General features: G+C 37.9%; 2 protein-coding genes across 17 annotated transcripts in view; one reads left to right on the top strand and one right to left on the bottom strand.

Annotated features, from left to right (window-relative positions):
* The window catches only part of Rragb (Ras related GTP binding B), a 33,892-nt gene extending 23,503 nt beyond the window's left edge, over positions 1–10,389 (bottom strand). For 2 of the 10 annotated variants that reach the window (XM_087208124.1, XM_087208126.1), the window contains exons 1-5: positions 10,250–10,268; positions 8,773–8,806; positions 6,261–6,360; positions 1,954–2,037; positions 70–136 (exon numbers count right to left, since the gene is read on the bottom strand). In XM_087208124.1, coding sequence (XP_087064250.1) covers positions 70–136; positions 1,954–2,037; positions 6,261–6,360; positions 8,773–8,784 — 263 coding nt within the window. In that variant the 5' untranslated portion in view covers positions 8,785–8,806; positions 10,250–10,268. The other 8 variants (XM_004873544.4, XM_004873546.4, XM_087208128.1 and 5 more) reach the window with 7 other exon arrangements.
* Positions 10,025–24,624, top strand: part of Alas2 (5'-aminolevulinate synthase 2) — a 260,751-nt gene continuing 246,151 nt past the window's right edge. For 3 of the 7 annotated variants that reach the window (XM_013068792.3, XM_087208120.1, XM_004873553.4), the window contains exon 1: positions 10,318–10,434. The gene's annotated coding sequence lies outside the window, so the exon portion shown is untranslated. Of the gene's footprint in view, positions 10,193–10,317; positions 10,435–12,281; positions 12,301–24,624 lie in introns of those variants that run through there. The other 4 variants (XM_021251245.2, XM_004873550.4, XM_087208119.1 and 1 more) reach the window with 3 other exon arrangements.

The following is a 24,624-nucleotide window of genomic DNA, read 5'->3' as shown; positions in this document are numbered from 1 at the left end:
ATACTGATTATACTAGATGCCATGGTTACTGCCATTAGCTTCACAAACAAGTAAACAGATGGTACTTACCCACCACAATCCCATAGGTTCAACACCAAGTTTCCCAGAAATCGAACATGAGAATGCTCCACATCAACTGAAAGACAAATATGGCAAGTCTAGTAACTGTAGCATGCAAAATGAAATTGAAAATAAGCAAAGCACTAAGCCATGGAATTTAGAAGGACCATAGTGGAGTGAAATGCTCAAAGCCACAAGAAGAAGGTGATTTTCAGCTTAATAAGTGCTTTAGTGCAAGGTAGGCACCTACACTATCCTGAGCTACAGAACCAGCTCTCATGTAAGTCATTTTACTTTTCAGTAGTTTAGTATTTAGAGCAGAAATGATCTTCAATTATACCAAAGTCAAAATTTCAACATGTAAGACAGGGATATATACCATTTAATAGATCTTCCTTGTTCCACCTGCCCTATAAAATAACAAAACAAAACATAACCAAACTAACTACTGTATTGATTTTCTTTTTTTATTAATGACCTACTTTTTCCATTTTTGACTATTTTTCCCACAATTCATTGCTAGTCCTTTGTAATTTCTCTCAATTCTGCTCCTTTTTTATAATACACCACTAACATTAAGGACGGTCCTTATCACCTCATGCCTGCAATACTACAAAAGCCCCCATAACTGACCCTCTCTACCAAAAATTACTGCCAAGCTCATCTTCTTAACACTACTTTGAACATGTCACTCCCCATTCAAAATACTTTCAGTGGCTCCTCCATGCCTAAAGGGAGGTATTCAAGGTCCTTCATAATTTAGCTTTCAATTTATCTATATATTTTCAATAATTCACATTAATAAAGCCTTTCATTCCAGCCCAATTAATTTTATTCACAGTCCTCCCAAATCCCACTACCCCCCAACCTCCAATACACCTTACATCAGGGGTCGCAAACTTGCTAATAGGGGCCAAGCCAGTAAACATACACCATTAAAGTTGGCTACATACGAAGGGTAAACATCTACCCAATGGGATAGTAGAGTAAATGATAGTTACTCAGCTCTTTTTCATTTTCCATGCAGGAATGTTAGGTCAGGGCTACCAGATCTTTAAACTTTTCAATAGTAGTGGGAAATCCAGATTTTTATGTAAACTTTTACAGGTGATAACTAATTCCAATTTTTCTAAAACAGTGTACAGGCCAAACAAAATAAATTTACAAGTTTTATCCAGCGTACAGGTTGCCTGTTTGCGACCTCTGCCTTACATTTCCCTTCCCACTAACCTTTGCATATTCTGTCCTCCTGCCTGGAATGCCCTCCCCCATCTTTCCTTCAAAGTTTTACTGATTTTTAAAGACCAAGACTAAATCCCACTTCCTCTAAAAACTGCCTAACTCCAATTACCATAATTTCTCCCTCCGAATTCATTCAAACATTTTTTAAGCATCTACTCTTTGCCAGGCACTAAAAATACCAAGGAGGAATAATAAAAAGTTTTATTATGAAAATTTCTCAAAGTTTGGCAATTATCATCTAACTTATGTTATAGTCAAATTAATCACACAGTGACATTTCTCTACAACTATCTCAAAGCAAAAGCTTAAATTGACCACTATCTAAATTTTGTGCAATTTTATGGTCTCATAAAGTAGATCACAGACAGCAAAGCTTTACAAAATAAAACACACAGGCTTTGGTGTCAAACAGATCTCAGTTCAAATACCAGCTTTACCTCTCTGTGTGACTTTGGGCAAGTCACTTAAGCTCTAAGTATCTTCTTCCACTTCTATTTAAAAAAGAAAGGTGGGGTATAGTACTGACCTCACAGGATTACTGTGAAGATACAGTGAGTTATCCTACATCAAGTGCCTGGCATGTAGTAGGTGCTCAACTACTTCCCTTCTCCCCTTTACTTGCCCCTCTTTGGAAAAGGAATCATATCTTACATGTTTTTGTATTTCCAACAGAGTCTACGAGAGAGTAGGTGCTCAAACTGCTATTAATTTGAAGACTATGTAAACGGTCTAGTACTAAAAAATAAAATGGAAAGAAGTGCTACTGAGAAAGGGAAAGACAATAACAAAAGAAGTGACAGGATTCAGTGACTTTAGATATGGGGCACATGGGACAGAAACCTGGTTTCTATGCCTATATCACAGAAATTGCTGTCTTCATGTTACCAGTGGTCCCATTGCCAAATCCGGCAGACTTGTTACACCTTGTCTTACTTTCCACAGCATGACACTGTTGAGTATTCTCTTCTCAAACAATTCTCTTCTCATGGTTTCTGATACCAAACCTATGAACTCTTTGGAAGATTCTCCCATACATGTTCCTATTCTTCTTTCTGTCCCTTAAATGTTAGAGTTCTTCAAGGCTCCATCCTTGGTCATCTTCGCATCTATATATTCTTCCCTGAGGCAAGATAATCTATTTATATTATTGTATTTGCCATGTAGATACTAATAACTCATAAATAGGTAGTTTTCCTGCCTTTCTGACAGTGGTACCACAGTTCATGAATTTAATTTGTTCTACAATTTTGGAAAAGATGGCCATATTTGTATTTGTGTGGGAAAAATGGTCACAGTTGTGTTTGTCACTTGATTCAGGGTTTGCAAAAAAAATTAAAATTTTCCAAACACTTCTGTTTGCAAACAAAAGCATTTGTGAATTGAGGTACAACTGTATTATACATTCCACTGGAATAAAGTACAAGTATCCCAAACTCATAGCCAAATATAACTCTTCTTTCCTTTCTTCCTATAAAATCAACTCCCCTTTCAGTCTTCTCTATCTCAATGAATTTAACCAGTTGCCCAAGACAAAACCTTAGTTTCATCATTCAATCTGCTCTTTCCCTTATCACTCTCTCCAAGAGTTTTTAAACTCCTGTTGACTCTACTTCTTAAATACATACCAAATCTAGTCATTTCTTACCTGGTCTTCTAAAATAGTTTCTTAACTGGCCAAACTGTTCCTACTCTTGTCTCCCTCCAATCTATATTCCACATTACAGACAAAGTAATCATTCTAAAATGCAGATTTTATCCCATTCTTTTAAAGAAAAAGAGTATGTCTCTCTGTATTTGTATGATTTTACACTCATATAAGATCCAAAAGCATAACCTCAGAACTTCTAATGTCACTTGTCTCTTGGAAGTAGGCCTGAGAGTCAGAGAGAATAGACTTATAACACATATAATATTTGAATTTTTCATAAGTATTATTCTTGTAACTAAAACTGAAAATCAGAAATAACAAAAAAAATAAATCTGATGTTATTTTTCTGTTTAAAACTTTCTAGGAGCTATTCTCTGCCTTCAGTTTAAATGACCTACTTTGGTTTAAAAAGCATATTATGATCTAACTGCCATTTCCTACTTCCCTCTTAGTCTTGTGTTCTCTATATGGCCTTCTGACTCTTCTAATCTTCCTGCCCTATTGTTATGACAGTAGCTGAAAAGAACCAAGAGTAGAGCTTTAGGTAATTGCACACACTTATGGGGCAGAAAGAAGACAATATTATAAAGATTGTCTTTTTATAAAAGCAGGAAGGGATGGTTAAAGATAAAGGAAGAAAATTATGGTAATAAAGCATTAAATAAAAGCCAAGAGAACAGAGAATTTTGAGAAGGTAGATATCTTACAGTGGCAACAGTGTTTGAAACTAAAATACTTCAAAATCATATTTTTATTGACAAGTGTACTATTCCAACAAACACATTTAAACATCTTCCTAATAAATTAACAACACCATCATTCTGTATCCTTACTTCAAATTTCAAACCACATTAGGCTCTAAATTTAAAATAAAATTGAACTTTTTCTGGAATGACAAACTAGAAAAACACTAAAACATTAAAGCCAATGCAATATTTTGAAAGAAGTATTATTTTACTATTTAAAAAAAATCAATGACTGCATAAAAAGAATATCAAAAAATTGAAAAACAATAATATCAGGTAAAAAGCAGTGCAGTATATGAATTTTGAACTAGTCTATATGTTTAGCAGTAAAACCCAGATCTTTCTTCAGCAATGACAAACTAGCTAATAATGATATGTTTAGCATTATGACCAACATAGTATTTTAAGTATGTATACTTTTACTATCTTTAAGGAGACATAAGTATTAATAACGTTCCCACTTCAGATACCCTTAAAGGGCAAGAACTCATTCATGATGCCTGACACAAAGGAAGTTCCAAAAAAGTACTTGTTAAATAAATGCCCTGATTTAATCAGTAAGATTCATATAACCTGCAACATTCTGTTCATAATGATGCTCTTAGATAATGTCAAAACTATTTTAAACAGCTTTTATACTTTGGAATTTTTGGTTGTAAGATAATAGTACCGGTCTCAGTAATATTAGCAGTCATTCAATAAACATCAGTTTCCTCTAATCTACTGAAACCATATGAGTACTAGGCCCAGGTACTTAACTTGGGAGAAAAGAAAAATTTTTAAGTCAATCAAAGCAAGACAGAAAGGAATTTGGACAGAGAGTCCAGAGGTCAGATATTAACTCTACAAGTATGACAGTCTATAACACAGTATCTTGACCAAATATTTTGACTAGACACACAGATAAAAACTAGATAAGATACTTACCAAATGTATAAACTGCACAGAAATAGGAATGATAGCTAATATATCAGGTAAGACAATAAGTAGCTAAAATGAAAACAGGATCTAATCCCTTTTCTACAGATAAAGAAACTGAGGCCCAGAGAGATAGTAACATGTTGGATTTCAAACTAACAAACACAGGGTACAGAAGCGTATTATGGAATATGTTAAAACAAGTTGTGGATAAGTGAATAATTTAAATAAAACAAAACTGAATAATAGAAATAAGTATTTCTTCTTAGGTTTAAAGCATTAGCTGCATAAGGTCTGTAAGGTTTGTGTTTTAATAACAATAGATGTGAAAGATGAATTGAAGCTTTTTATATCACCCAGTATAATGAAGGTAAATCCAGAAAAGGAAGGTGGGGGTTACATCATACTAAAACCAATGTAATGTCCAGAATAAGAGATGTAATAGGCACACTCTGGCCTGATCAGATCGCATTTGGATTCAAGTCTCAGGAGAAAAATGTAGACAAGTTTGAACAAGTCCTTACAAATGCTTCAAAATTAGGTCAATTGATGAATACATGGAGGAACTGGGGATGTTTAGCATAAGGAAGAAGAGATTTGGCATAACTGGGATAAATTATTAAACATTCTCAAATATTGGCAGAGGCTTAAAAGAACAGAAAGAGCACCAGCTAGCAGAAATAAAGGAAAATAGATTTGGGGCTCTACACATAAAATGGCTGTCTAATCATGAAAGCTGCCACAATTACAACAATGTACACTATAAGAACAAAAATAAGGTTTCCTTCTTTGTATCCTAGGATCTGGAGCAGTGTGTTTAAATAATGTTCATTTTTCTTAAAACTAGAGTGAGACAGTTTATAGAACAGTGGGTGACTTGTCCCTAAATGCATTCAAGATGGTAGAAATCTACATCAATAACCTTTGAAGGCCAAGCTGGGCAATGACTTCCTCACCTAGAAGCCAAAGACCAAGGCAGAATCCAGAAATGCTTGGATGCTGCAGAATGCAGACATCAGAGTTCAGAGACAGAAGGACTCTCCCAGGATCCTAGATTCACTGTCCTGGCAGCAAAGCCAGCCCAGCAAGTCTATACAAATATCAAACCATCAAGACTGATAAGATGTTTCCCAAATTAGAGCAGAAACTCCAATGAGAATATCTATATATATCTATGAAGACAAGTAGCAGAGAACAGATCAGGTTACTCTCCATTCTTCTGACCCCCGTAGTCACCTTTTAACAAAGACAAGAACTACTGGTTTAAAAACTCTTAGGAGCTTTTACTGCATGTCTGTTAATACCTATTAATTACCTTTTATATAATAACAAAAACAAACACTATACACCAAAATGGACAAACAGAAAGATATCTAAGCTTATTTAAGAAATAGCAAGATAAAAAAGAATTTGGACAAGGGCATCCCATGTTATAAGCAAATTTGGAAGGAAAGAACCTCTCCAGGAAAACAAGCAGTAATAAGTAGAATTAGGCCACATTTCTCTGAGGAAGAATAAAAAAGGGGAAACATATTTCAAAAGAAATTCCTCAACCTCTTCACCTGGAAGCTACCATAACCAAGTGTGTTATGCATATTATTAATTCTGAAGATCACCTCACTTTTCAATAAGATAGAACATCTTACTTGTTGCACCAAGGCGACGTGTGTCTCTGGCAATATAATTTGCAAAGATAATAGATCTCATGCTGGTCTTACCAGACCCACTTTTACCCATCAACAGCACCTAGGTACAAAAGTGGGAAAAAGAAAGAAAAAGTTAGCAATCTAGAAAAAAATCTAGTGTAACAGAACCATCTCTCTCCTGTATTTGATGCTTTACTGAAATGACAGTACCAATAACCTCGTGTAGATACTTATAACTAAGCAAACTGTTCCTCAACCAACAGTAAATACAGACATACTAGCATTCCAGGAGCCAGGCACTTACCTGCCAGAGGCCAAATATTGCTTTGGAAATAAAATTGCAGTGAATTTATATTATTAATACCTAATATTGATATATTTAGAATTAGGCTAGAAAATTCCATTTTAAAAGAAAACTAAACCCTGTTCTCCCATAACCTAGTAGTGTTCACACTGAACTATCAGCAGGGGATTTCAGCATAATAGAAGGTCTTCCTCCTCCTGCTCAGGGTCAATCTTTTCATCTGTACTATACATATCATTACTTCCACCTACCTCTATAATATTGTTCCATTAATTACTGACACTCCGTTTTCTTTTTAAAATTTTCCCATGGCCTATAGGATCAAGTCCTTAAACTACACATAAGAACCTCCTTGATCGTTTACCTACTTCTGTCTTTATCTCTTGCCCCTCCTGCTCTGAATATTTATGCATCTAGCCACATTGAAATGAACAGTTTGTAGTCCTTCTGATCCCAGCCATATAGGAAGTCCTGCCTCTGTCTCTGTTTCGTGCTGTACTCTATGCCAGTAACATTCCATTCTCCCTTTTCTTCTTTCAACTAAGTTTCATTTATCCTTCAAAACTTGGTTCAGTAATCATATCCTGAGGAATCTCCTGTGACCCCAATGCCCTAGGCTGCCTTAGGGGTCTTACCTCTGTACCCCCATGGTACTTTTTATCATTACAAGATCATAATGCATTGCAGGCACTCATCACAAATGGCCTCTTTGTATCTCTAGTACCTAACATGTAATAGATTGTTAAAATATGTTTATCTAAAGAATGAACAAGCTATCAAAACAAAGATACAAAGCAAGAGAGTTTTTAACAATGAGAACTATCTTGTGGAAAGTATGGTCTTATGAACGTAAACAGACTTATTGGGAACGTTAGCATTTAACATAGAGAGAAAAACACCTGTCAAAGATATAGTATATTAGTACATTAAAAAGCAATTCAGTAAACTGGGCATGCTGGTTCATGCCTGTAATCCCAGCATTCAGTAGGCTGAGGAAGGAGGATCACCCCAAGTTCAAGGCCAGCCTGGGATACATAATGATTTCAAGGCCAGCCTGAACTATATAGCAAGACCCTGTCTCAAGAAATAAAAAAAAGAAAAACCATCCAAACAAAAAAGCATTCATTAAAATCACATTAAATGACATTTAAGAGGCCTTTAAAATTAAAAATGTATTAAATACAGTTCTAATTACCTTGTCTTGCCAACACAAAGGATACATGTTCTACCTTCAACCTTAACATATTCTGTAAAAACTTACTACAAATTTAAGGAATATTAATAAAAATGTATTGCACTCAGGCTTGATTCAATCTAACAATTTAATTATGTAATTTTATCTCACTGAAAAAATGTCACTGCTGAATTAGTCTTTAAAGCTCGAACAAACAAGTTTGTTTTTGTTCTTTGAAAACATTTTAACCAAAAATCAATAATTGTATACGTTTCTAGAATGCAACAAGTTTTGATACATGTATACATTATGGAGTGATTAAATAAATCTAACTTTTGCTCTTAATCATGTAAAAATGTACAGTACTTTTAGGCATCCTTGATGATAGCAATTTTAGACAGGCTCACGAAATTCCCTCAGCAAACTGGAATTATTAAATTGATTAACTGAAACTAACAGTAAATATATTTCTTTTGTTTTTCAATAAAAAGGTCTTTCCTCAAATGTTATAAAAGACTATTAACAAGGCAAATCATAATATAAATATTAATGTAAAGCCTCTACAGGAATTTGCTTGTTTAAACCTCACACCAACCCTATGAATTAGGTCTTACCATTTTACAAATGAGGACACTGAAGCCCCAAAAATGTTAATAAATTTGCTCCAGAATTGCACTATTGGTGATTCTGCCTAAATCCCAAAGTGGGGCACAGAATCATAAGAGCACAGTGTCAGGTTACAGCTGAAGACATTCCCTATAAGACCTTATAGTAGTAACATTTTGAGTTGATTTAAAAATAAATGTGCAGGCAGACCCCTATGTAATGTGTGTATGTGACTTGATTTGGTCAAATTTATATATTAGAAAAATTAGGTCCAATAGCAAAGAAGGAGATGAGAGTCAGGAAGAGCACATAGAAGATTCCTGGAAGGGGTGTGTGGGTGTGGGTGTGTGTGTGTGTGTGTAACACATTTTTGAATAACAAATTCTTACCTTTACCTTCATGTTTCTAATGTACCTCATATATCTTACCTTTTTCTTCATGGCTGTATTTGGTAGCACCCACCTGCAGATATAAACCAAAAGATAGAATTTCCATGATCCATCATTTTTAGAAATTAAAAATTTAAAAATACAAATAAATCTGGAAATGTAAACATATATTTAATACGATAGCTGATTACAACTATGTGGAGGACCTGAGTTCATTAGAGGCTGTTATTTTTCTAAATTATAAAACTGGGTTTATGTTCCCTATCTCCTAATTACAAGCTATGAAGATAGCTTCTGGGAAGATTTATCTAAGAATACAAATGACTTATTAAATTCAAGAGTTAAATTTTCATCATCTTAAAAATTAATTAAACCAATATGTACACAAGCTATAATAAAAAAAATTTGACTATCTCTATTTTGTCAAATTCAGCGCTCTATTTTTTGAAATCTGGAAGTACCCTTGGTCCTTTCGCAATCCTTCCACGTCATATTTCAATCATTAAAGGCAGAAGATCCATATAATAACACAAGTCTCAGATTCAGGTACAAATCAACACAAAAAGCACTCTAAAATCACTAGTCTCTGAACAGACAATGTTAATCCTCTTCCTAGTCTTATTCCCAACATGAATATATCTAATCGCCTTGACTAATCTAAAGCAACTCAGAACTATCTTCTCAATTAGAACAACCCACATACACCGAGAATATCAGTCCCATTCCAAGGGCTCTTTCTGCCCAGTTAGCACTAGTCGTCCCCTTTTCAGTTTATCCTGTCGTCAAAAACATGATACCAATCAACTCTACTGTTAAACAGAAAGAATTTATCATTGGGAGTTGGAAGATGTTTTAACTCATAATACTCTCTTCAAGTATAGCACCCTCCCTTCAGATTTTCCATAATACCCGTCACCCACCCAAGCGATCCTTCCGGTTCCCCTAGTGGAGGATCCATTCTTGGCCCTAGATTTTCATTCTCCATCTTTTTCTCAGAGTCATATTCTTCCATCGTGCAACAAGTCCTTTCCGGGCCCTTCTAAATCCGCAGTACTCTATTTGTCCTTGTTCACCACCCACCCCCCCTTAACTGCCTATTCTCATGGCCTGTGGCCCTTACGCCAGCTCTGTTCTTTCCTCCTTCTTTGTCCACTGGGGGCCGCTTTCGCCGCGGATATCTTTACCGCCCTGAACCTGGTCTCAAGGAAAGGCCAAGCGGGCCGGCTCAAAGGCGGAGTTATTCGGTGATGTAAGAGAGGATGAGAGGGAAAAAGGGTGGGTTGGGGACTCGTCCGGATTTTGGGCCTCACGCCACAAGGTCTGGAAACCCAGAAGTAACTTCACCCGCAAAGAGGTGGGCACTGCAAAGGCAGAGGCGGCAGAAAGAGCGGAACCCTGCTGTAGGCCATAAACAGGGAACGGCTCCTCTGGCTGGTAGCTGCGGAGACTGGCCGTCTAGGTGAGTTTGCTGGTAGCGGTTACGACCTAACCACCCGCCCTTCAGGAGCCCAGGTACCTCACCGCAGACACGAGACTGCAGGCCACGATCACGTGAGTACCGGCCGTACGTCCCGAGACTGTCACGTGACTGCCTACCCAAGGGGGGGGCAGTACGAATACCATAGAGACTGCTTTGAGAAAGCCAGAGTGCCGCCTGTCGCCATCACTGGTGTGGGTTCTCACATCTGTGCCACCGTCCTGGTAAGACGCTGCTGACTACAAGCCAGCTTGGCCTCGCCTGATCGCTGAGGAGAATTAAAGGAGAGAGTTGTAATTTCAGTGCCTTGCAGCTAAGGGTTTTTACTGCTGCTTACCCTTAAGAGTTCTTAGTGGGGAAGAGCAGACTTGTCTTTTACATATTGTTATTCCTTGTAACTGAGTTTGTAATGAATGCTTATTTTTTAGTACATGTGTGAGTACAGAATGTTTACATTCTTGTATAGAGTTGGTACATGTACACAGCACATCTTAATTCCTCTTTTCATCCCCTTTTCTCCCTTCCCTCTCCTTTCTATCTCTTGATCCTCTTTCCATTTAAGGAAAGATCTCTCGCCTTATTTCCTATTATCTATCTTTTATTTTGCTCTTTATATATAATTGAATTTCTCATATAAGAGAAACCATGTGATATTTAAGCTTGAGTGTCTGGTTTATTTCGCTAAACATGGTCTCAAAGTGCATCCATTTTCCTACATATGACTCTAGTTTATCTTTATGGTAGAGTAGTACCCCATTGTGTGTAAATACTACATTTTCTTTATCTAGTCATCTGTTGATGGACATTTAGGCTGCTTCCAAGATTTAGCTATTATGAATTGTGCTGATATAAACATGGGTATGCATATATTACTGTGAATATTTCTAAAGGGCTTAAAACTGTGCTTTTTACAGAGAATGCACTCAAGTTATCAATGGAAGGAGGGATTCGTCGGAGACATTAGCACACAAGTTCATCACTACAGTCTTTTGTAAATGTTTTTGCAAATATCATTTAAGAACTTTTGATGAACACATAATATTTGTATGCTTTATGGGGTACAGTATGGGAAATAAATTTCCATATACTATAGTAAAAACTGTTACACCCAGTGAGAGAGAACCAACCAGAGCCAATATTAAATCCACACAGGAGTTTATTACTGGCCCCGGGACCCGAGCCGAGCATCAGACTCCAGCCTTGACTGGGGGTTGACAAACATGTTTTATACACCTTTGAGGCCACCAGTTTCTGGGACCCCCTATGGGCTAGAACTAGTAAAGCAAGCAAAAGGTACAGAAGCAGAACTTCCTGCTGTTAGAACATTTGTAAAACAATAGTTGATTAATTGTTGTTTCTAAGAGACTCTCTAAGGGGAGGCGGTTTCTAAGCTTCCTCCTTCTGAGTTCATCTAAAGGGCAGGCAGGTGGGTCAAGCAGCAATATGGAGTCTGTCTTGCTAACTAGGGTCCTTCAAAAAGTAAAGTCTAAAATCGATAAATCAAGTGAGAGGTGAGGCACATTGTTTGAGAAGCCAGTGAGGTGGGTAGTAAAAAGAATATAGCAAGCATCAAAGAATATAGGAAAATGAAGAGTTCATTGATAGGGCCAGGGATGTAGCTTGGTGGTTCTGCCCCCTGCCTCGAAAGGGCAAGGTCCCAAGTTTGATCCTCAGCACCAAAAAACAACAAAAAAAGAGTTCATTGATAAGCTGCAAGAGAGCGGTGGGCAAATTCCAAGAAAACAATGCATCAGCTGTGAGAAAAGCAGGGACATTTATATTTGATTTTAATGTGAGGAGGAGGTATGGGAACGTCATCTCAGGAACACTTTCATCAGGTCATGGTTGTTCCATTGTCCATCTATCTCAGTTCTGAGGATAGCCAAGTCTTGTTTGAAGACTGAGTAACATTTTCTTCAATAGGGTTCAGTGCTCTTGGCTTTGTTATTTTTTTTAAAAGTCCTTCCTTATATTTTTTTCCCATGGAGAAACTTTAGTGTTTTACTACAAACTCATCATTCAGCTGCAGTGTGGCCTTAAAGAAACAATGGCAAAATAACCATGATTCCCCACATGAAGGACTACTACTGGTAAGAATATTCATATTGTATTTGGATATAGGAACCACCAGAAAACATGCCTGTAAAGAATTCCAAAGCATTGCTTATGGAGAGCAGGACAGGGGATAAGGAGCCAGATGTCAGAATACATGCCTGTAATTGCAGCACTTAAGAGGCTAAGGGAGGAGGGTCTGTGAGTTTGAGGCCAGCCTGGGCTGCATAATGAGGTCAAGGCTCACCTGAACTACACAGCAAGACCCTGTCTCAAAGTGGGGATAAGAAATAATGGGTCAGGGGACTGTTTCTTTCCATTTTATGCCATTCTGTATTCTATATAATTTGTATTATATATATAAATTATATATAAATATTACAGGCATATTTATTGTAGGGAACAGGGAAAGGGGACATTACTAGAACCTCTGCAGTAAATGCTAGTCTCCTTTGAGCCATGGCAGCACAAGGTGAATTACAGGAAAGGTAGAAAAATGAGACTTTGAGAAGAAGTTGAGCTTTGGGTCTGATCAGTGCTGCTCTGGGCAGCAAAGACGAAAGCCCCCAGCTTACCACACCTTTTATTCAGTACATTGGGAGAAACAAATGTAACAAATGACTTGCAGAGAGTTCAGTACATTGCTTAAACAAGATGTAACAATCCAAGAACAATGAGGAACTGAGTAGATGTTTGCTCCTCCCAGAATGTCTTCAGCTGGTGTAATCTTGTCCTGGAGAATCACAGCATCACCAGATCATTGAGATCTCGGTTGTGACTGGAAGCCAAAATGGAATTATGTCTCAGAATTCCATAGCTGGGCAGTAGGCAGAACTAGGCTAACCAAATGATTTTTCCCTAAAATTATATAGCATTGCTCCCGACATATCTCCCTTTCTTTTTGTTTTATGTGAAGGTGTTTTTAGGAAAAGTGAGCACACCCAACAATGGCTTGTCCCTATATATTGTGAGGATCTATAGTGTGGTTGACTGGCTCAGCTGTCTATAATAAGCATAAATTTCCCTCAATGGGGGCTGTAAAAGGATTAAAATTCTAATAATTTTTTTAAACATTGTTGGCTAAAAAACTTAAAACTTTTGTTGAACTCAAATAAATATTGTCTTCAGTTATACTTTTCTACTGGGTGTTTAAGACCAAGTTATGGTGAGACTTATATTAAATAAAATCAACCTCTTGTTATCTAACAAGGTCAATTAAGTCTCCTCAGGCACTGTCTTGGAACCATACATAGAGCTTCTTAGCTTCTCTGTCAGTATCAGCCTTCAGGATATGTCACAGCCTTGCTTGAACATTATTGCTTTCTGTGAAAACATGGGAGATTTTTCCTCCAGGTGACATTCCTTTGGCACACTTTTTGTTGGATCTTACCATTTTGGTGTTCAGCAACCTCCCTGCTCAGGAGGTTGGGTAACTCACCAAAAATGCAGGATCTTGGAGATGGTTCCTTCATGTCCTGGATCTGTTTGTTATTGGTGTTGACCTTGGAGGGCCAGGGCCAAAATATTGGCTGCCTTCTTAGCCCAGATACCTCTTCAGTTCTGGTCTCTAAACTTTGGTTGTTGAATGCCCAGAAGAGAAGATCAATAACATTAGCATTGTAAGAGGAGTAGTGAACTCAACTATTATAATTTTACCTGGATATTAAGCATTTTGGAATAAAAATATAGTTAAACTGTTATTATTGCCAATTATGGCTGTTCTTGTGGTTGGATCCCTAAGTAGCTATCTTTTTATAGGATAACATCTAAGGAAAATATATCAGCCTACAAGTGTCCTTATTATCATAGGTGGCTGGACCATAAGAGAAGGGCAAATATCTGAATCAAAAGGTTATTACCATAAACAGTATGTTGGAAGACCCATACAATTAGAGGGCATGAATACATTTTGTACACCAGAAAAGGAGCAGTAATAAATATCACAGTTATATAACACCTTATGTTCATCAATGTAGTTTGGTACCAAAAAGCATCTTTCTAATAACACTCTTTTGTTTATGCCACAGAAATTAATCTTTTGAAGATGGCCAGTGTAGACATATCACAATAACATTTTTAGAACTTAACCAATATAAACATTTTATAATAACATTTAGAACTTAAACTTCAATGATAACCAATGTAATCAATTTATAACAACATAGATAATATTTATTGCAGTGTGTCTCCCATAAGATTATGAAAATTAGTAGGGGGTTCCTTTAGTGAATTAAAACCAGAATAATTATTTTCTGGGCGGCCACTTCTTTATTCACCAAAGGGAGTACCCATGGTCTCTATGTGCTTTGACAAATAAATCTCGATGGCACTTTGATCACTTAGCAACCTGGGGGAAGAAGGGTATGCCTTTAATTTAATAACATTTATCTGTAACCCAATCCAATAATAGGTGAATATCTTTTAAGAAAAAAAAAATTTTTTTTCAAAAGGTGAAATGGAAAAGAGAGAAAAAAAATGGAGCTCAACTGTACAAACAGACAAACAGACAACAGACAAACATATAAGATAATTTATAAAATTAGAGTGCACTAAAATATATTTGGCCAAATTGAATTATAATATACCTTTTATGATTTTTAGGTTTATAATTGTATGTAAGACTGGTCAAAAACTTTTGTAGTCAATTAACAGAGATCTCTTGAGATTAGAATCAGAAGGAATGCAAGCACTTTTATGCCTATAAATGTAAAAAGAACATTTTCCAGTTGTGCCCCCTGCCTTTTTTTTAATCTATATTTATTCTTCCTCTGGGGACATCATCTCAATCCTGGACCCCACTGTGGATTTGCTGGTCATTGCTGGTGAGATGGGTTGCTCAGGTGCAGCTGGCTTATCACTCTCAGCCAGGGTGCTATCACCCATTCTCCAAGATGTTGGCGGTTCCACCAGTGTGACCCATGGTCTCACATTCCAGGAGGGCAGCCACAAGGTTTCATCATTATCTGTCAGGACACAGGCAAAACCTCTCCCCCAAATTATTAAGGCAACGGGGCCATTCCACTTACCTGTTTGGACATTTTTCCAAAGGACTTGTGGTTTTTAAGTCTTAGCCATGGCATCTGTATGCCAATGGAACATAGCAGGTGGTTGTGTGAAGCCTGCTACAGGATTCAAAAAATTAAACACAAAAACAGCGAGATCTAAATGGGCTTGTGGAGGCAGCTGATTTCCTTGTGATTGTTTAAGCAATTGATGTTTGAGGGTGGCATGGGCCCTTTCTATTATGGCTTGTCCTTGTGGATTATACGAGATAGCAGTACTATGCTTAACATGCCAAATAAGAAAGAATTTTTGGATAAATTTATTAACATATGATGGACCATTGTCAGTTTTAATATTTTTGGGCACTCCCATGGCAGCAAAGGCAGACAAGCAGTGTTGTTGAACGTGGTGCCCTTTCTCACCAGAGTGACACGTGGCATGTATCATGTGTGAAAATGTATTTATAGAGACATGTACAAATCGAGACTTTCCAAAAGAGGGGACATGCGTCACATCCATCTGCCAAATCATATTAGTGGCTAGGCCTCAAGGGTTAGTTCCCTCAGGGTGAATGGGTCATGGAATCTGCTGGCAACTAGGACAGGCCATGACTATCTGTTGTGCCTGAGCTTGAGATAGCTGAAAATCATGTTGTACTGCCTTGGAGTTCTGATGGAAATAACTATGTGATTCCTTAGGCTGATCAAAAGCAGCCAGGTATCCTATAAGCCAATCTGCTTGTGCATTGCCATAGGAAAGTGGTCCAGGAAGATTGGTATGTGATTGAATATGTCCAATATAAAAGGGAGCAGTTCTTTGACGTATAGCCTTTTGTAATCTTAAAAACAAGTTCAGTAACTTAGGTTCAATAATAAGGTAGAGCGGACCATATCTCCTTCCAGTCTTTCAGTCAAACAAACTGCATAAAAGGAATCACTCAAAATATTAAGAGGTTGGGAGGGAAAGTTTTCAATCACAAATAAAATGGCTGGCAACTCTGACCTCGGAGCAGAGAGACCAGGTGTAGGCAACACATAGCTGAAGGAAGAGCTCCAAATTGCTGCTTGGCCCTTAGAGGAGCTATTGGTGAAGTAGGTTGAGGCACCTTGCAATGGCTGAAATTGAGTAATCTTGGGGAGAATAAACTCATGTCGTGAAAAAAGCTAAACAAAGGATCACTAGGGTAATGATTATCTATGTGTCCAATGAAATCTGCAAAGGCTTCTTGCCAATATAAAGCAGTTTGTAGCAGCATCTGCATTAGATCCTTATCAATTGGGATAATGATGAAATGAGGGTCAGCACCAAATAACTGTTGGGTTTGATTATGTCTCAAGAAAACTAGTTTTGCAATTTGCTCTAGATGTAATTGTAGAGATTTCACTAACTGGTTAAACAAAAACCACCATTCCATGGGAAAAACCTGTTTTTCATACCATTGTCTTATTACACCTGTAGTTTAATGAGGGGTGTTAAGCATAAATAAATGAACTGGATAGTTAGAGTTGATAAGAAAAAACTGCCAGTTATGTATTCTTAGTTCTATTAATTGTAATTTCCATTGTAAAGCCAAAGCTGACTTTGGTAGAGAAACTTCTTCAATAGCCCCAACTAAAATTTTTTTTCATATCCAATTCTGAGGTGACCATTTTTCTGTTGCTGTTCTATAGGCTGCATTCCACCCTGAAGTTTCTTGCCTAATCCTATTTCTGGTTCATATCTCATTTTAGACAACATGTGTTGACCCAGTAAGGTTTCAGGGGACAAAGTAGTCAATACGACTCTCCATTCTTCCAATAAATCTCTGTCCCATAAATTTACAGGTATAGGAGCTATGTAAGGACAAATATGTCCCAAATGACCATCAGGCCCTTCATAAGGCAGGGCAATGGAGCTTTGCAAAACTTGTTGGGGGGTGCCAAGGCCTACCAGAGATGTTTTAGTTGGTTTTTTCCCCCAAGATGATGGCCAAAAACATGTGCCAATCAGGGACACATTAGTGCCTGTGTCTATTAATCCTGTAAAGAATTTGCTATTCAATTTAATTTTACACATGGGCTGGATTTTGGAAATCTCTTGGGTGAAATAAATCTCTCGAGGAATTTCTTGCTGAGGATCCTCTTGGGAATTTTTAAATCTAACATTATTTAATTTTGGGTTAGACAAAAGCAACAATTTTGCAGTATAATCTCCTTGTTCTATTACCCAAAGTCCTGTGGAGCTAACAGGAACACACAATTCAGAGGTACAATCAGAATCAACAATAGCTGGAATAACAGTAATGCCTTTCAAAGTTAGAGAGGATTTTCCAAGTATCAAACCAATAGTTCTGGGGGGTGGGGGTCCATGAATTCCTGTGGGGACAGATACTGGAGTCTCACCTCCCAGCAGGTGAATTCTCTGAGCAGCAGGAAGATCTACTCCTGAGCTCCCAAGTGTTCCCCTGATGAGCAAAGAAATGTCCCTCCGGACACCCATGCCATCTGATTTTGTACTTGTGCATGGGTCTGAATGGGGTACTGCTGACTCAGGGGGACTGGAGCCCCCTGGCCCTGATCTCCTATAGTTTCCTGGGCCCAATTTCCACTTTCCTGGCAGTAGTGTGCCATCCTTATCATACTCGGAGTGGCAGGCTTTAGCCCAGTGAATGCCTTTTCAACAGCGAGGGCAAGGGCCAAGCAGTAACTTCTTTTCTTTTTTCTTTTCTTTTTTTTTTTTTGATACTGGGGATCTAACTTGGATCCTTGTGCTTGCACAGCAGGTAGCAGAACCACTGAGCTAAGTCCCCGGCCCAGTAACTTATTTTCTTTGGATCCCTGATCTAGTGAGTCTGGGTCAGCTTGTAAAGCCACTTTCATTTTGCAGTTTTTTCTGAGATGCCCCATTTTTCCACAATTAAAACATTTTAAATCACTGTGTGTACCATGTAAATGTTGGGAGATGGCTTGAGCCATCAGAGCTGAATTGTATAAAGGAGACCCAATATTCTGGCATGCCTTAATATATGCTCCAAGATCTTTAGAGGAGCAAACAGGACTTATTGCCTGTTTGCAATCCATATTGGCATTTTCATAGATTAGCTGTAAAATTAGGATGTCTGCTGCCTGGGAATTAGAAATCTGTCTCCTAATAGTTTGTTGTAATCTTGCTACAAATTCTGTGTAAGTTTCCAATGGCCCTTGCATGATTTGAGTAAAAGATTTCATCGGCACACCATCAACTGGCACAGAAGCCCTAGCCCTCTGCAGGAGGTCCTCTAGCTGGTGAAACAGTAACACTGGGCAACAGGCCTGCCTGCTTAAGTCTGAAAAGTCACCTGTGCCCAATAACATATCAAATGTAACTTCTCTCGACTGAGCATCTCCCTGAGCATTTTTATGAGCCTGTTCCCTGATTAAAGAACGCAGTTCTACCTCAAAGTGGAGATACTGAGCAGGGGACAGGAACATTTTTGCAAGGTGAAAAACATCATGTGGAACCAGAGAATAAGTCTGAAGTACATTGTCCAACAAACTCACTGTATAAGGGCTTTGGATGCCATTAGCACGCTCTGCCTGAGGTCCTTTAGGATGTTAAAATCAAATGAGGCATGAACATACATGTCCACCTCTGAGTTGTCAGGATCAGGCAAAACAGAGATAGGAAAGTACAAAGGGTCTCCCACCACCTTGCTTGATGTCACAGCCTTTTGCAAGGTATGGTGATAGGGAGTGGCCCCAGAAGTGGGCTTCACAAGAGGGGCAGCTGGACCTTTGCAAGATGGCTGAGGGGCTAGAGAATTAGGGTCTTCCTCAGTATGCTGTGGTGGCAGAGCAGAAGCCTGAGTGAGGTGAAAGCAAACTGGAGAAGAAGCCGAACAAGGGGAATCCTGGACAGAAGGGTTGGTTGGGGACGGGTAGCTGAGCTTTCCTGAATTGACTGAGAGAATTTGAGAGCAGAGTGGACTAAGGCCCAAGTGGGGAGCTTTCGGGAGGAAAGAGGATCACCCCTTCACCGGGCCTCACAGAGAATGGTACCTACATGTTCCCATGCTATTAAGTTAGTTGTCCCTTCCTGGGGAAAAGATGGGACATACATTTGTATGTCTTTTAACAAATCTATCCCAGCATCCTTAGGTACTGGGTACATAGCTTGCTTTAACAGCGACGTAAGTAATTTGGCAAAGTTACGCTGCTCTGATGACAGAGACTGACCCATAATTGTAACTCAGCAAAGATAGAAAATTACCACCAGCTGGACACACTTATCACCAGTGTCCCTCATCTGAGTCCGGAAATCGTTCTGGATGATCCATGTGCTGTCTCTTTTACTCCGAGTTTGTCTCACAGGCGAGTTCACCCCTGGATCCGATTCACATCCATGTTGGGCACCAAATGTATGGAACAGGGAAAGGGGACTTTACTAGAATCTCTGCAGTAAGTCCTAGTCTCCTGTGAGCCATGGCAGCACAAGGTGAATTACAGGAAAGGTAGAAAAATGAGACTTTGAGAAGAAGTTGAGCTTTGAGTCTGATCAGTATATATATATATCCTAAATGCGACAGCTTTATGTCCAATAATGGTAGAAAGGAACTTAACAGCAATTTTAGAGTTAACTATCAAAAGATTAACAAAGCTTTATGATTATACTGTCAAAATGTAAATTTTGTGACTGGGGTAACTCATGAGGAAAACTTTGAAATTTTAGACTCTATAATATGAGTACAGAGAAGTGGTACAACATATCTTATTGGGGAGTAGAATTATGTTTATAGAATTCAGTAAAGATAAGAAAAAAAGACAAATAGAAGATTTAAAAAAGGAAAGAGAATAAAGAATAATTATACAAAGAGTAAAAAGAAGAGAGAAAAAATTAAAGGGAGAAAAAGTAAATGTGAGAAGATGAAAAAATAAAAACAAGTAAGAAAGAGAAATATAAAATTAGGAAGAAATACATAGGAAAATCCCCAAGTCCCAATAAAATTTGTGAAGAATAAAGGAAGAAGGGAGAGGGAAAAAAGAAAATTACAAAAACAAAACAAGGTATCAAAAAACAATGCACAGGGTCACAAACAACAACAACAAAAAAAAAAAAGCAAAAAAGTAAATGAAATTTCTCTGTGATTTTGAATGTGTAATTTTTTTCTGGGAACTAAAATTTTGAAGTAATGTCCAACTCAAGACCTGTCCATGCTCACACTGGTAGATAAAGCAATTGGGTCCCGGATCCATTCTGGTTGCAGGCAGCAGCAACCAATAGTATTAGGATGAGGGCAAGAATTCTGTAACTTTCAAATCCAGAAAAATTCAGGCTGAGTCTGGCCTCTCATCATGAGTGTGCAGCCTGTGTCTTAAGCTTAAACCCCTCAGGGTATGTCTTGCCATCCCACCCACAGCCCTCTGACCACATCTATCTCCCACAGCTGTCAACAAGTCATTGTGGGAATAGAACACTAGGAGTGAATTGAAGTCATTCCACAGCTGCTCCAAGTCCCAGGCTTAAACAGTCAACCATTGCCTGGAATGGTTTCTAGCCCTCTCTCCAAGGGCTATGGTGGGCTCTTGTACTGGAATCACATACCAGGCATGCAGGTTACAGCATCCTCTGGTCCATTCAACTGTTCCATTTCTGTAAAGACCTCTGGGAGAAAGTACAAATTGTCCCTTCCCTAATCCATGTTGTGTTCTTTCTCTTCAATTGCTCTGTGGCATCTAATTTTCCTTTTAAACCCTTCCTGATTTCTGCAAACCTACTATTCTCCTTTTTTAAATCTCTTTTGCAAGGTGTTACTTTCCATTGTCTGGGTTCTGAATTTTGGAGAGGCTAAATTGTTCCTTATGGCTCCATCATTTTTTAAAATAAATAGACAGATTCAGTAGGTAGAAAACCAGTAAGTGCGTAGTTGAATTCAGGTGATCCATCAATTAACTGAAAAACTTTGACATCTGTGACTTTTTTATTCAACAAAATCAGGTTACACATTCTTTTCAAGCTCACGTGGAACATTCACTGAGATAAACATGTGGTACATAAAGCATATCTTTAAATATCTAAAGAGAATTCATGTGTTCAGTCAGACAGGAGACTTGTAGATAAAGACCTACAGACTGCCTTCAAGAAGTGCTAATTGTATTTGTATGTACCAGAGTTACAACCTAGACAAATTGTTCATGTATTTTTTTAAGGGAGAAAAGGTTGATTTTGGCTCACAATTTGTAAAAGTTTTAGTTCATAGTCATCTGGTTCTAAGGTAGGATAGCATAACAGAGGGGCATAGCAGAGAAGAAACAGCTTTTAATATAGCAGTAGAGAAGCAGAGAGAGAGACTGAAGGGAGAAGGTAAGAGAGAAGCCTTTCTAGGCCATGCCCCCAGAGACCTACCTCCTAATAGAAAGTCAGCTATAAACTCATCAGTGGACTAACCCACTGATGATTATCGTGGATCCATGATCTAATCTCTTCCTAAAAGCACCACCTATAAGCACATATGGCTTTGGGGGACATCCAGATAAACCATCCCATCCAACAATGTTGAAATTTTTTATATAGCTATTGCCTATTTCAAGTTGTTCATTTAAATGATACTTCTTGGCAAAAAAAAAAAACCCTAGTCATTTAAAGATTATGATCATGTAAATGACAGTACTCATCCTTTCTAGCAAAGTATTTTTTAAAAAATAAAGTAGTTATTACTTAAAAATCCCCAAATAGGGATTGATAAATGAATACACTTCCAAGACCATGACTCAAAAAAGTAATCTCAAAAGAAATTCTAAAATATTTTGAATTAAAATTAAATATAAGAATGAATTTTGTAGGTTGTAGGAAAAGCAGTGCCTAGAAGAAAATTTATAGCCTTGAATGTACATACTAGAAAGGAAAAATGACCTAACTAAAGTCAATAATCTAAGATTCCATCTTAGGAAACTAGAGAACTTGAAATATAGCAAAAGACAATAAATAATAAAAATTAACACAGAAATCAACAAAATTTTAAAGAAGAAATTAACAAAGGATATAAATTAAAAAGTGGGTTTTTTTAAAGACCAATAAAATCTAACCTCTAGCTTTGGAAACTAAGAAAAAAGGAGAGGAGAAAAAAAATGGTAATAGTACAAATGAAAGTGACATAACTAAAATAGTATATATTATAAGGGAATCTGAATAGCTATATGCCCACAAATTTGATAACAGATAAAATGGACAAACAGATGCATACTCTCTACTCCCAGAAAGAAAGAGACAATCTGACTAGCACTCTATCTAGTGAAGAACTTGATTTAAAAAACTTCTAAAATAGAGAACATCAGTCTCAGATGGGTTCACTGATCAATTCTCACCATTTAAGGAAGAAATTATACCATTTTAACAACCTGCTACAGATGATAGAAGAAGGAAGAATACTTAATGATTCTTTCTACAAAGCAAGCATTGCCCTAATTTCAAAACTAAGACATTATAAGAAACCTACACATCATTTTCTCATGAAGATAGATGCAAAAATCCTTGACAAAATGTTAGTAGAATCTATGTAAAATGTAAGTATATACCACACATGTGGGATTTATCCCAGGTATGCAAAGCTGGTTCAATATTTGAAAATCAATAAATATCAATTTTTTTACTGGAAAATATTTTATTTCTGCTGTGACAGCCCACGCACATAATTTGCAGTAATTTGTTACTGGAGCCCAGAAACACACACACATGTACAAGTAATGTTATTTAAAAAGATGCAAGAAAACAATCACAAAACTTTACTGAAGTACATTTTAAGGGATCTGAATTAATCAATGCTTCATGAATTAATGTATGAATGAGAGGAGAAAGAGGGAGAGAGGGAGGAACAGAGAGAGAGATCACACAAACAGGTACAAACCAGTCCCAGGGAAATAAAGTTCATAGTAAAGATATTACAAGAGGACCATCAGACATGTTACCAAGTTAGTCATTAGATCAGTAGCAAGGGAACAGAAGATGGTTAGAATACAATACATCGTGCAATGCAATGTGTGAATTTCCATTTCATTTCATTTCATCCTGAGTAGGAGGTAGAAACCATGGAGGCAAACTGTGTGCCTTGAATTACACCATCAGGCCCATGAGATACTGGACCAGAGGACATCCAGGCCAGGCAGAGGGACTGGGACCATCCAGGGTCAGAGAGGGAGGAGCTGTGCTCCAGGAAGGAAGAGGCCCAGGAGAGGGGGCTGCAAGGTCTCAAAGGCCTCACTGCGGGACCAGTGGGATTCAGAAGGGCATTGGGCATGGAGTTGAGCGAGCAGAAGTTGCTGATCTCTGGGGACACAGGGAGCAGAGACCTCCAGAGACCGGAGCAGGGGGCCAAGGGTTGTCCACAGATCCAGAAGTTCTGTGCAGTGCATTTACTGTCATTCTAGGTGTCCTCCAACAGTTCCACACAGTCCTCATCACCATCATTGTTGGGTCCCCCTTTATTCCAGAAGCTGAGCTGAAGCAGGGTGCTGTCCACCCAGTGCCAGGAACCCTTTCTGTTGTGGTCACTGAGGCCGATCCATGTGCACTGGTTCTTCCTGATATCCCAGTATCTCAGGAATCTAAATGTGTTGACTTGTGTCTCAGCTCACAGAAGTGCCCAGGGAGGGATTTTTTGCCAAGACTCTCCTGGCAAAATGCACCTCTCCTACCAATATCCATTTTATCAGCAAGCTAAAGAACAAACATCACATGATTGTGTCAATATGATGCAGAAAACCATTTGGTAAAATTCAACATCCATTACAGATGTGAGCTCTAAGCAAATTGGGAGTAGTGGGGAAATACCTCAATTTGATAAAGAACACCTACAAAAATGAACAGCTAACATCATACTGAATGGTGACTAATTTCAGGAACATGCCAAAGAATGTCCCCACTCGCCACTAATTTTCACTATCATACCTGAAGTCCTATTTAAGGCTGCAGATAGGAACAGAAATAAAAGTCACATGTATTGGGAAAGAAGAAATAAAATTGTGTTCAGAGAATTCATGCTTTTCAATGTAGAAAATCTCACAAAAAGTAGAAGCAACAACAAAAATCTACACCTAGTAAATGATTTTAGTAATGTTGCATGATATAAGCTTAATTGGCCAAAGTCAATTTCTTTATAATAACAATGAATCAGTGGAAACTTCAATAAAAAATACATTGCTGTCTTAATTACTTTCTCATTACTGGAAAAAATACCTAACATCCATAAGTTAAAGGAAGGAAGGTTTATTTTGCTCACAGTTTGCAGAAATTTCAGTCCACAGCTGGCTCCAAGGCAGGGAAGCATGTCAGAGGGGCATGGTAAAGTAGAAACCATCCATAGCATAGCAGGGAGAAGGTAGCAAAGCAGAAGCATCAAGCCTCACTTT

Source organism: Heterocephalus glaber, unplaced genomic scaffold (assembly GCF_053883595.1).
Source record: "Heterocephalus glaber isolate CG9 unplaced genomic scaffold, H.glaber_assembly_v1.0 deba00000936, whole genome shotgun sequence".
Taxonomy (NCBI): Eukaryota; Metazoa; Chordata; class Mammalia; order Rodentia; family Bathyergidae; genus Heterocephalus; species Heterocephalus glaber.
The sequence above is the reverse complement of the archived record's forward strand: the minus strand, read 5'-3'. Positions and strand labels throughout refer to the sequence as shown.